Source organism: Phyllopteryx taeniolatus, chromosome 2 (genome assembly GCF_024500385.1).
Source record: "Phyllopteryx taeniolatus isolate TA_2022b chromosome 2, UOR_Ptae_1.2, whole genome shotgun sequence".
NCBI lineage: Eukaryota > Metazoa > Chordata > Actinopteri > Syngnathiformes > Syngnathidae > Phyllopteryx > Phyllopteryx taeniolatus.
The window spans coordinates 35,063,553-35,075,567 of NC_084503.1; the positions used below are offsets into that span (position 1 = coordinate 35,063,553).

General features: G+C 41.4%; 2 protein-coding genes across 3 annotated transcripts; both read left to right on the top strand.

Annotated features, from left to right (window-relative positions):
* On the top strand, positions 1–5,637 carry acta1b (actin alpha 1, skeletal muscle b). The gene is made up of 7 exons (XM_061765919.1): positions 1–141; positions 1,406–1,539; positions 2,474–2,798; positions 3,007–3,168; positions 3,344–3,535; positions 3,621–3,802; positions 5,130–5,637. Exons 2-7 carry the CDS (start codon positions 1,411–1,413, stop codon positions 5,271–5,273), a joined length of 1,134 nt encoding a protein of 377 aa, XP_061621903.1. The 5' UTR covers positions 1–141; positions 1,406–1,410; the 3' UTR covers positions 5,274–5,637.
* Positions 5,638–7,229: 1,592 nt separating this feature from the next.
* Positions 7,230–11,961, top strand: ccsapb (centriole, cilia and spindle-associated protein b). 2 transcript variants are annotated; one of them, XM_061765920.1, is made up of 5 exons: positions 7,230–7,359; positions 8,159–8,483; positions 8,569–8,673; positions 9,209–9,435; positions 10,231–11,961. In XM_061765920.1, the coding sequence occupies exons 2-5, from the start codon at positions 8,168–8,170 to the stop codon at positions 10,411–10,413; spliced, it is 831 nt and encodes a 276-aa protein (XP_061621904.1). In that variant the 5' UTR covers positions 7,230–7,359; positions 8,159–8,167; the 3' UTR covers positions 10,414–11,961. The 2 variants fall into 2 exon arrangements, with proteins under 2 accessions (XP_061621904.1, XP_061621905.1); XM_061765921.1 differs by having other exon boundaries at positions 7,274–7,359; positions 7,896–8,483.
* Positions 11,962–12,015: the final 54 nt, after the last annotated feature.

A 12,015-nucleotide genomic window follows, 5' to 3' on the forward strand; every position in this document is an offset into this window, starting at 1 on the left:
ATGGCAGAGGGCCGGGATGGGTACCTTTGTGAATGATAGAGGTTGTGTATATAAGCTGACCTGGCAGCTTGGAGGACTGTAGCTGGTTCAGCAACAGCACTGGTTGGGTCATTCTCTCCAAGCCGCAGACACTCTCCTAAGGTAAGCCGCCAACAGCAGGACTCCTGGGAGCCACACATCCGGGATTGGGTACACCACACTGGGGGACACATTTGGGATAGAACCGCTCTGGAGCAAACAGTATAGGGAAAAGGAAATAGAATGGTCATTTAATGTTGAATCTTTTTGAAAGAATAATGATATATACTGTACTGGTGACCCCTGATAGGACAAGCCGAAAGTCAAAACAAAATAAACTAATTATACTCACCATTACTGAATGTCGTGATCTAAATAACGAGCGCGACATTTGTAGTTTTATTTTAACAGTTGATCATATTCAGACAATATCAGTGCATTCAACCATTATGAGATTGCAGCAAAGCTTGTAGTCATAGATTTTGCTATATATATTTTGCCGTTTTAACATAATTAGTATATACCCTCTGATTGACTGGCGACCAGTCCAAGGTGTAGTCCGCCTTTCGCTTAAAGTCAGCTGGGATAGGCGCCAGCTACCCGTGACCCTGAACAGGATAAGCGGTATAGAAAATAGACAAATAACTAGTCCGTTTAGTAATATTCAAAGTTGGCGTTAGACATACCGCTGTAAACTTTCCCTACAGTTTTAGCGATCTGTAACTAAAAAAAAAATAAGTCTAGTCTTTGTTAATTAAATGTATCCACACTCTGATTTTTTATTGTTAAAAGCCAAACATATGATATAATATTGGTTCTACTTAACATCAGCAATCTATCCCGTGTCAAATGTTATTAGGAAATACAAGGTACATTTTCTATTTCAATCATGTTTGCTCAATTTTAGCTACAGTATTTGTCTAAATCTCTCTCCAAAAAAAACTAAACAGTGTCTAGTGTTTTTTTTTTTTTTTATCAAAATGCATTCACACTTGTTTTTCCTTAGCCAAAAGGCCAAAAATAAGATATTGCTTCAACTCAATATCAGCAATCTGTCTATCTAGTGCCAAATATTAGGCAATAGAAAATTTTAAACTTCAAATGTCAAAAACATTGCCACATTATCAAAGAGAGACAGTGATTGAATGTGAATGTGATTTCATTGTAATAACCATCTAGTGAGTCTATATTGAAGTTCACGTCATGCATATTGATTAGTTTGGAGTGGCTAAATGTTTGTGTTATAGTGCTTTCACAGTGGTTTAGCACTTTAGAGCATTTAACTAAACTAATTTGGCGCATAAAGTTAGGCCTGGCTGTTATTATTTTCACACATATTACCAGAGTGTATTTCAGTGTAAAGACTTACCTTAATTACCGTTTTTAGCCACCATGTGTGACGACGATGAGACTACCGCCCTCGTGTGCGACAACGGCTCCGGCCTGGTGAAGGCTGGCTTCGCCGGAGACGATGCCCCAAGGGCCGTGTTCCCCTCCATTGTGGGCCGCCCCCGTCACCAGGTAAGCACGGCCCGAGCTATTAGCAGCCGCCATAAACACACATACATACGATAGGTAACCATTTAGAATGTAGAGGGACAAAGTTCACGTTTTAATAATAATGTTATGTTTATATTAATTACGGAAATGTGGCGATTAGAGAAATTAACGTGAAGGGGACAAGCCTCCCGATGAGGAAGTATAATCACGTGACTTGTCCAAGCCAATCAGGAATGACAGAATCAAGCTAATTAATTACGGTGTGTCGAAATGGTCGCTCTTTTTGTATTATTATTTTAATATAAAATCATACTTGTAATATATATATATATAATATATATATATATATATATATATATATATATATTATATATATATATATATATATAATATATATATATATATATTATATATATATATATATATATATATATATATATATATATATATATTATATAATAAAAAATACTTGTAATCAATTATTTTCGTTTGAAAAAAAATAAAAAAACGTGAAATCTTGTTTATATATATATATAATGTATATTTATCATCGTCAACTATTTCCTCTCCGATTGAATGATGTTGGCAAAACACGAATATATCGAGTTTTCCCTTATAGTAACAACATTGTTTTTATGCATGAGTGCATCTAATAAAAGTCTCCCTTATTTTGGAGCATGCGGTATCTTATACTGTAATGTGAGGCCAGCTGGGTGTAAAGTCATGTTATGCTTTATTGCACCGGTGTGGTATTTGCCTCCTTGAGATATAATTAGTCCCATGTGAGGTGACCTGCGTCGTTATTTGGCAACTTTGCACAATGATCACCATGCGCACCAGGGGAGAGGAATCCATTGAAGAGCAAGGTCATTCTGCTTCCATTACCCGTGCAGACGTTTGTTTTCCTCACCCATTCTTCTACCCCCTCTACCCCCCCCCCCCCCTCCCCCTTCAGGGTGTCATGGTCGGTATGGGTCAGAAGGACTCCTACGTCGGCGACGAGGCTCAGAGCAAGAGAGGTATCCTGACCCTCAAGTACCCCATCGAGCATGGCATCATCACCAACTGGGACGACATGGAGAAGATCTGGCACCACACCTTCTACAACGAGCTGAGAGTGGCCCCCGAGGAGCACCCCACCCTGCTCACTGAGGCCCCCCTCAACCCCAAGGCCAACAGGGAGAAGATGACCCAGATCATGTTTGAGACCTTCAACGTCCCCGCCATGTATGTGGCCATCCAGGCTGTGCTGTCCCTGTACGCCTCCGGCCGTACCACCGGTGAGACTGACGACACAGTAAATAACGCGTAACACACAGTAATCTACTATTTAACAGATCCACGTGTTTAATTTACACCACAACATGTAGACCAAAAAGGCGTTGGGTTAATCAGCGCATTTTACGCACAGCTTTTACGCACGACTTTTACGCACATGTTCTGTGACGTCATTTTACGAAACGATTCACGCCCTCTTCTTCCTTTTAGGTATTGTGCTGGATGCTGGTGATGGTGTGACCCACAACGTCCCCGTCTACGAGGGTTACGCTCTGCCCCACGCCATCATGCGTCTGGACTTGGCTGGTCGCGATCTGACCGACTACCTGATGAAGATCCTGACCGAGCGTGGCTACTCTTTCGTCACCACCGGTGAGTCAGCATGAACAAATAATAATAATAATAATTGTGTGGGGAATCATAGCTGATTAACACAGTGGCGCCGTAGTACAGCCTCATAAGTGTTATTTATCCCCCGCCCCAACAAAAACTAAAATAAAAATAAAAAATACAACTACAAAACTCGTCATCTTTGCGCACTCGACAGCCGAGCGTGAGATCGTGCGCGACATCAAGGAGAAGCTGTGCTATGTGGCTCTGGACTTCGAGAACGAGATGGCCACGGCTGCCTCCTCCTCCTCCCTGGAGAAGAGCTACGAGCTCCCCGACGGTCAGGTCATCACCATCGGTAACGAGAGGTTCCGTTGCCCCGAGACCCTATTCCAGCCTTCCTTCATTGGTATGGTCTGACAAGCTAAGCACCCCCACCCACTTCGAACGTAGACCCTCCTCAGTCCTAACATTTGCTCTCGTTACCGCCACAGGTATGGAGTCTGCCGGTATCCACGAGACCGCCTACAACAGCATCATGAAGTGCGACATTGACATCCGTAAGGACCTGTATGCCAACAATGTGCTGTCCGGTGGTACCACCATGTACCCTGGTATTGCTGACCGTATGCAGAAGGAGATCACCGCCCTGGCCCCCAGCACCATGAAGATCAAGGTACATCATAAAATACGACTTGATAGACATACCAGGAAAACCACACATACACATTTCTCTTGAAAATCATGAATTATTATTTGAACACTTATTTGACACTGTGCTTTAATGTAGGCAAATAAATCAAACTATACTTAGATACGGATTCAATTAAAATGTACACTAATGCACATAGTTCCATAATTGTACTCACATAAGCATTTTAAAACAAACAGTTCTTATAGAGCAAATGCAAATGTGTTGTGCTTGAAAATTAAATACAACTAAACTGTACTTAAAAATATATACACTAGACTTGAAAAGTAAAGACAATACTTTACACGAAACATAAAAAAATAATGTTTTTAAGTTAAAACGGACTGTATGCGTCGCTACAAGCTTTAATGTAATATTTTTGATTGTATTTCATCTTTTCAATGTATTTTATTTGAATTCAGTGATTCTGTCGCATATCACTAGAGGGAGCCCACGTACCACAGGTTGTACATGGAGCCAGGCAAGAATCCATGTACTAGACCACAGGTTTCAAACTCAAGGCCCAGGGGCCAGATCCGGCCCGCCACTTGATTTTATGTGGCCCGTGAAGGCAAAACATGTGTGTCAACTTCCATGATTCTTGTTCAAATCTGCACCGAAATTTCAAATAGCCATATATCATAAATGATAATGTTGAGGCACTGCAAGCATTTTTTTGTTACCAAACATGAACAATATTTGAAAAACCCATTACCCTTGATTTCTGATTCCAAAAGTAGTTCATAAATTTCGTGTGTAAATATGATGAGGCGATTAAAGATTTTTATGGTTTCACAGTCATAACGGCCCTCTGAGGGAAACCGTAACTACAATATGGCCCGTGACAAAAATGAGTTTGACACCCCTGTACTAGACAATTAATTACTGCATTCCAAAAACAACCGTGACAAGTTTATGGATACATATGTCACAATTTAATTAACCCTATTAAGTGTAAATGTTTTTTTTAATTTATTTTTTTCAATTACCAAAGGAAAAACAACACACTTTCTAGTGGGGAATTGCCTCAACTGCCCCTAATCTAGTGTCCCTCAGAGTCTTCTTTATAATTTTAGGCAGAAATGACACATTATTAATAACTTCCCTTATATTGTATTATGTATATTGTAGAATATTGTTTATGTACAGAAGGCACCTTACTGAGAAGTACAAAAGTGAGTTATTGGTGGCACTGTGAAAAATGTTCACTTTTGGGCCCCACCCCTTCTGTGCCGTAAATTGGATGGTGGTGATGAACATTTGATGCCGACCCATTACTAATTGGTTTCCCCCCACCCTCTCCTTCACCCAGATCATTGCTCCTCCTGAGAGGAAGTACTCCGTCTGGATCGGTGGCTCCATCCTGGCTTCTCTGTCCACCTTCCAGCAGATGTGGATCTCCAAGCAGGAGTATGATGAGGCAGGCCCCAGCATTGTCCACAGGAAGTGCTTCTAAGTCCCTCGTCTGCCCCGGCTTCTCCATCCTCTCCGCCACCAACTTTTCGGGAATCGAGTGAGGGCGAGAAGCAGGAGAATCAACCTCTGCGGCACGGCAACACTCTGCTGTCAATGGACTGCCTGTCTGTGCTCCTTGACCTCCTTAACTATGCATTGTTTCAACAAATGTGCATATTTTGTAGCTGTCTGTTGCCTGTGTTGTACGGAGAAAGGCTGTGAAAAAAAACACCACTGAACCATGCATCCAACCCAAAAAAACTTTAATAAAAAAATAACAACAAGAACATGTTGCCCAACACATGTGAATGTAAGTGTATATACATATTAATAATTTATTAAAGTCCATTATTTGGTACTTTTCACCCTGCTTTATTATTTTATAACAGATGACAAGGCAAATATAATGATAGTTATCATGGCAATGTCACCAAAGGGGAAAACCACAGAGGGACACTAGAAATCAAGCAAAATATTCACCAAGGGTCAAAAGGGTTGAAAAACTGTAAACATGTAAGGTATTAGTCTGAGAAGGGGATGACTGGGTGTCATCTATCATAGCTGGGAGGAGAAGAGGGTCTCTCTTCCATTCCTATCAACCACTGCGGTCGGGTCGCAGGGTCCAGTGAAAGGCGAGTCCTTCCTTCTGAGTCTGACTTGCCAAGAATGTGCCCAGACAGCAGAAGCAGGGTCAGCTCCGTTTTGGGCTCTGACTGGATGACGGACACTCGACACCTTGAGTCCCGCACGACACTGTGAGCGGACCTGGGCCATCTTTAGGCAAAAAGAGAACCTGTAGGACACAGCGTGGCCACCCACCAATCCTATACTCCTTATAAAGCACACAACTTTAGCTACAGGTTTGATTGGATGGACTCACTGGGGGGTGTAAAGGTACCCAGTTCAAACCAATCTAGTTTGGGAATGATTATTTTGGCTACTGGTGTCACTCTAGTCCAGGGATTCCCAACCACAGCACAGCGACACATGAGTGGGAAATGATCATATTTTACTTAGTAATTGGTCTGATGATCTATTTACTCCAAATAAAGTAAATTTTCTTATCTATCTATGCCAGTGACGTATAGTGACAGGCAGAACAATTTAACGTGCTTCCACTAGACGGCCGGAGGTACATTCATTCAGTCATTTGCCGTACCGCTTATCCTCACTAGGGTCTAGGGTCGCGGGCGTGCAGGAGCCTATCCCAGCTATCTTCGGGGGAGAGGCGGGGTACACCCTGAACTGGTCGCCAGCCAATCGCAAGGCACAACCATTCACACTCACATTCACACCTACGGGCAATTTACAGTTTTCAATTTTGGGGATGTGGGAGGAAACCGGTGTACCCGGCGAAAACCCACACAGGCACGGGGAGAACATCTAAACTCCACACAGGGGAGGCCAGATTTTAACCCGGGTCCTCAGAAGTGTGAGGCAGATGTGCTAACCAGTTTCACCGCTTTCACCCTCATTCTAGCCTACACATGAATGCACACCATATCAGTAGTTAGTAGTAGGTAGCTTCCCGTCTTAATTAACTTGACATAGTAAAACAGTATACAGCTATGGTTGGACTGATACATGTATGCATAAGTACTTTAATCAGGGATTCATGCAAATGTTGAAAGGGAAGGTCAACATTAGACCTAAATATTTTCTTAAAACGTACACTGTGTGTATTCATTCATTCATGTATAGATTAGGGACACGTCATGTACACAAATTAAACTTTATATTGTAGCCAGCCAGTAGGTAGCAGTTGTTCTCATTTCTTGCGTTCACACTTAACTTATATTGCTTAAACGAGCACCAAAGCCAATTGTTGCATGTAACCACTGTAAACCCCTGTGCTTATTCTGCTTTATATTTATACCACTCCAAATCATTATCACTGCTCGGGCCGCATGCATGGCTGACAGTGACACCTCGCCCACCTGTTGTTGCTCCTGCTGCTGCTGCTGGGGTGTGTTTGGCTTTTTTAAAGAGACTACTCCGACTGGGCGGTGCTAAGGAGGAGCTTTACAAGCAGGCGGGATCGACATGAACGCCATCTGTCCCCTGCTTCCGTGAAACCCTAGCCTAGTGTAAGTATAACCAACCGTGCACCGATTTAGAGTCTTAGCCAGTCGGATTTTCGACTGTAATGTTCTCGGGTGCTGCCAGAAATAATAATACGATCTCAACGAGACTGACAGCATGTCTTCTTTATTTATTTTTATTTTTTTTAAACGTACGTGGTCAGGTGATAATCTGCACTGAGATCTCTATAAATAGCACGAACACCCAAATTTAGGCGATTTTTACATACACGGTTTATTATGGCACGCATTTACATTCAGTTCTTCCTGTTTCGCATAACTGCGTCATTGTCCATGTTTTTCCGGGGACGACGCGTTGCAGTATAAAATATGTATTAATATACAGAATGCGGCTTTTACTGTATTGTGGAATAATTCTTTAGCTGGCCATTTAAATCAGTAGCCAATCAGAGGAGGTGGCGGTTACGCTAGTCACTCGCGACGCGTTGCCTGTCATATTATTTTCTACTATTCTTAATTCATACTAATTCTATTATGTTATAGTTGCTAATAGTCACACTTGATATTATTTTTTTTTTCAGGCTAAGACATTTAATATTTTCAGACTGACGGTCATATCCGGTCAAAGGCGGATGTAGGCGGGGCCTACATCTCAAGCTGCTCCGTCATTGGTTGAAAGCCTCCCAACTGTTTTGGTTTAAATAAATGGCTGCGAAGCTCGACTCAACGACAGCGATAATAATAATAATACGAACTCCGCTTTCTATTTTACGAGCGCAATTGACACAAGAAGGAATCTGAAGGAATCGCACGTGATTAATTGCTCGACTGTCTATCGGCGCAGGGGAAGAAGATGGTGACCAAGAGGATCCGCTCGGAGTACATGAAGAAATTTAAAGACCCCAAATGGGAGACTTACGCGAAATGTTACGAAGAGATGCTGAAGTACAGGCTGGCTCGCAGACTCCTGGAGCAATCACACAACCCCTGGTTCTGGAGTGGATCTGACAGTGACTCGGACTCCGTGGGAGGAAATTCACCTCAGGCCAGCAGGAGTCAGGCTCAGTGTTGTGGGAAAGGTGATGACCCTGCAGGGACCCAGCTGCAAGAGTGCCAGGGGGCCGAGGCTGATGTACCAAGACTTCCTGTCCTGGAGAAGGACGAACATGGTAATATTGGGATTAAAACCTCAGAAGTGGGATGTATGATTGCTGTCAGTGTACACATTATTAAGTGGTTTATCTTTTCTGTTAGATCGCCATGCTCAAGGGGTCAGAGAGTCATGTGCACCAGAGAAGGAGAGAGGCCCGCAGAGTGACAGTAAACACAAAAGTGTTGCTCACAGGGAACCACAAACGGGTATTTGAAGAGATCATATACTCTTTCATGACCCATACAAGATACTGACATCCAATATGTAGGGGAAAAAAAAAAGCTCTTTTTTTATTGACACCGTCAGAGAGGTATACATGCAACAAGTTTGTTATTTTGCTTGTGATTTCTGTGTTGCTGAGCTGCCTTGCATCATATACGTTAGCTATTTTTAACATTTCACCCCCTTGCCTTGTGGCCAAGTGATTTAACCAAAATATTACAAACAGCTCCCAGTGTGATTGAGTGCAGTTGTTCACCACTGAAAACTGCCACCTCAGTAATAACCAAAGATAATAATTGATTTGATACAAGATCTTGGATTGAATCTCAGATACAATTAAAATGATTCATACCTTCGGTCTAGAAATGAAATGACACAAGAAAAGTCACAAAAGACGAAGAAGTTGTGAGGGATACCCATTCAACATATGAAAATTGACACAAAATGTGGCCAATCTTTCTTTTTACTTAACTTTACTTGTATAACATTTGACGTTCTATGCTACTTCTATATGTTAAGTGTCTAAGCCTGAGCCAGAAAAAGAACCTGCAGGTTCACAGACGCAGCAGACAAAGCCACAGAGACTTTCCAGGTTTACATGCGGCCGACGGGTCAAACCTCCACTGGCGCGGCCTCCAACTGAGGACAGCAATCATCCTTTTGCTCTGTATGCTTCTGGTGAGAAGGATGCAGACATTGCGGCCAGAAAGACGCACAACGTCCGACCTGCTGCTTCGACCGATCAGGTAATCCATGTATTTATTTATTTCATCATTGATTTTGACATCTTCGATATCCAGCTTGTGGTCCACAACGCCCCCAACCACAGACATCTTGCTTTGTCTCAGAGCAAATTGGTAATGCAATAGCTGAGGGAAAGAGGAACAAGACCTACTTTCTTATCTTCAAACTAAAACAAAATATTGTGTGTGGTTATAATTAACATAGAATAAATGTTCTACGTGCAAAAAAAAATATTTTTTGAACAATTTACTAGTACACTCTTTGTCTTCACTAGTAATGCAGAAATGTTGTACAATAGTGTAACGTAGTAGAAGAAAAGACAAACTTAACTCGTCGGCACTATGACCTGACTAGTAGGACAATTCTACAGTAGCAGGACAACTAACATGTTACTAGTGAGGCAAAGTTCTGCACTAGTTGACAACTGTTTCCTACTAGCACTACTAGTGAAGTGACTAGATGTTGACTAATACTACTAGTAAACCGATAAATGTGAACTACTTGTGGTAGTACTGCACAGATGTCAAATAGTGTACAGTTTTTCCTAATTGGTAACGTAATTAACGTACTAGTATGCCAAACTGGTCCTACTTGGTGATATCAAAGAGCCTACTATTCCCCCCCCCCAGTTAACTTGTAGTGCTTGTACATGTGCACTGAATTGTCGAACTAGTGAAGACAAAGAGCGTACTACTACATGGATGTCAAGCTGGATATAAATGATATTAAAAAAATGCTCCAATGACTTTCCACCATATAACTAGAAATGCAGAACTTGCCCTTTATGTTCCTTGTAGATCCATGCGTCCGCTCTAAGGGCAAAGTCCAGACGGGAGGCAGAGCGACAGGTCCAGACTCAGCGATGCGGGCGGCGCAGAACCAAGTCGGCCGATATAGACAAAGCCAGAAAGACGGTTCAGCCTGAGTTTAACCCTTGGCTCACTGAGTACATGCGCTGCTTCTCTGCTCGCTCTCGATGAAACACATACACACTTAACAAGACAAAGCCATTATTGCCCAACACGTTAATTGGCTAGTAGGCTATCATTGAAAGTCACTCGGAAGGACTTAAAAAGTGGCGGTGACAATGTAATCCTAATGGAAACATCTAGAAATTTAGATGTAAAGTCAGCTCTTTAGGAATCTTAAAGCCATACTTGGATCCAGTCCCTTTAAACACATGCTGAATAAGAGGGGGCGACTATTTCTTTACTATTAATGGATTAGTAGTGGTTCGCATGTCTGGTTTAGGGTTTGATTCTCAGCTCCAGCCTTCCCGTGTCGGGTTTGCATGTTCTCCCCGTGCTTGCGTGGGTTTACTCCAGCTTCCTCCCACATTCCTAAAACATGCTTGTTCGGGTTATTGAAGACTAAATTGTCCATCGGTGTGAATGTGAGTGTAAATGCTTGTTTATGTATATGTGCCTTCTGATAGATGGCAACCAGTCCAGGGTGTAAAGTCGGCTAGGATAGGCTCTAGCTCACCCGCAACCCTAATAGGATCAGCGCTCTAGAAAATTATACTCCAAGACTGATTGCAATGTAACTAAAAGAAAGACAAGGGTACATTTAGAAAAACTTAGCCAGTTTTTAACGCTTTTGTCATTAGAATGTGATCAACACAAAGAATGTGCATCCCTTATCGAACACGTATTAAGACCATTGTTTTTTTGTTTTGTGTTAGACATACAAAAATGTCTAACTGACAGTTTTACCCATTGCTGTTGTAGATGAACTGGTGATATTGTTACAATTGTTGTAATGTGCATGGACGCTAATCACTCTCCCACTTTTTCCTAAGGTCATCTGATGACTGTGTGAGAGATACTGCCAGTGTTGCAGTGGTTATATTCAGTGCTGTTATACGTGCTAGCTTATCAGGTGTTTCAACTACTAATGTTGAATTGATTAATCAGAATTGTAATTTAAGACATTTAAGGCTTATGAGGCCAAAATTGAATCAAATTCATCATAAAGTGGATATTAGGCCAAATAATCTCTAATGGTAAACCATTTAGCCCACTTGAAGGGCTAACTCAGCTCTGTGCCATACAATGAAATTGAAGTGAGTTGAGGCCAAAATAATTGTGATTTTGTTGTTGAGCATTAGGTTTTACTGCACGTTTAATGTAACTGAAACAGTATAATTCTATAAATATAATTTAGAATAAAGATGTGAAATTTTGTGCAATATGAAGACACTGGAAATAGTGTGAAGTTGGACAATCTCAAAGCTGAATCTTAAAGTTTGTTCCTCTTTTGCTTTACTTCTTGTTGATAGATGCTCTTTTTTCAGTGAAGAATGTTCATTGATATTACAGTAGTAAAATAGAGCAGCAGATATTCAGTCTGCATTAAAAGGTTTGGTTTAGTATACAAGTTAATGTTTTCTTTCCTTTCTCCACTCATCGTCTTGACATTAATACAACTTACTCATGATAAAAGCAATGTTACAACAACACGTAAAAGTTCCATATATTTTTTGTCATGTTTACCTTTTAAACTTTCAATAAATACTGTTTACACCAGTCTTCTTTTTGTGTACCCACCAGGTTATAGTTTTTTACAGTGAAAAACAACAA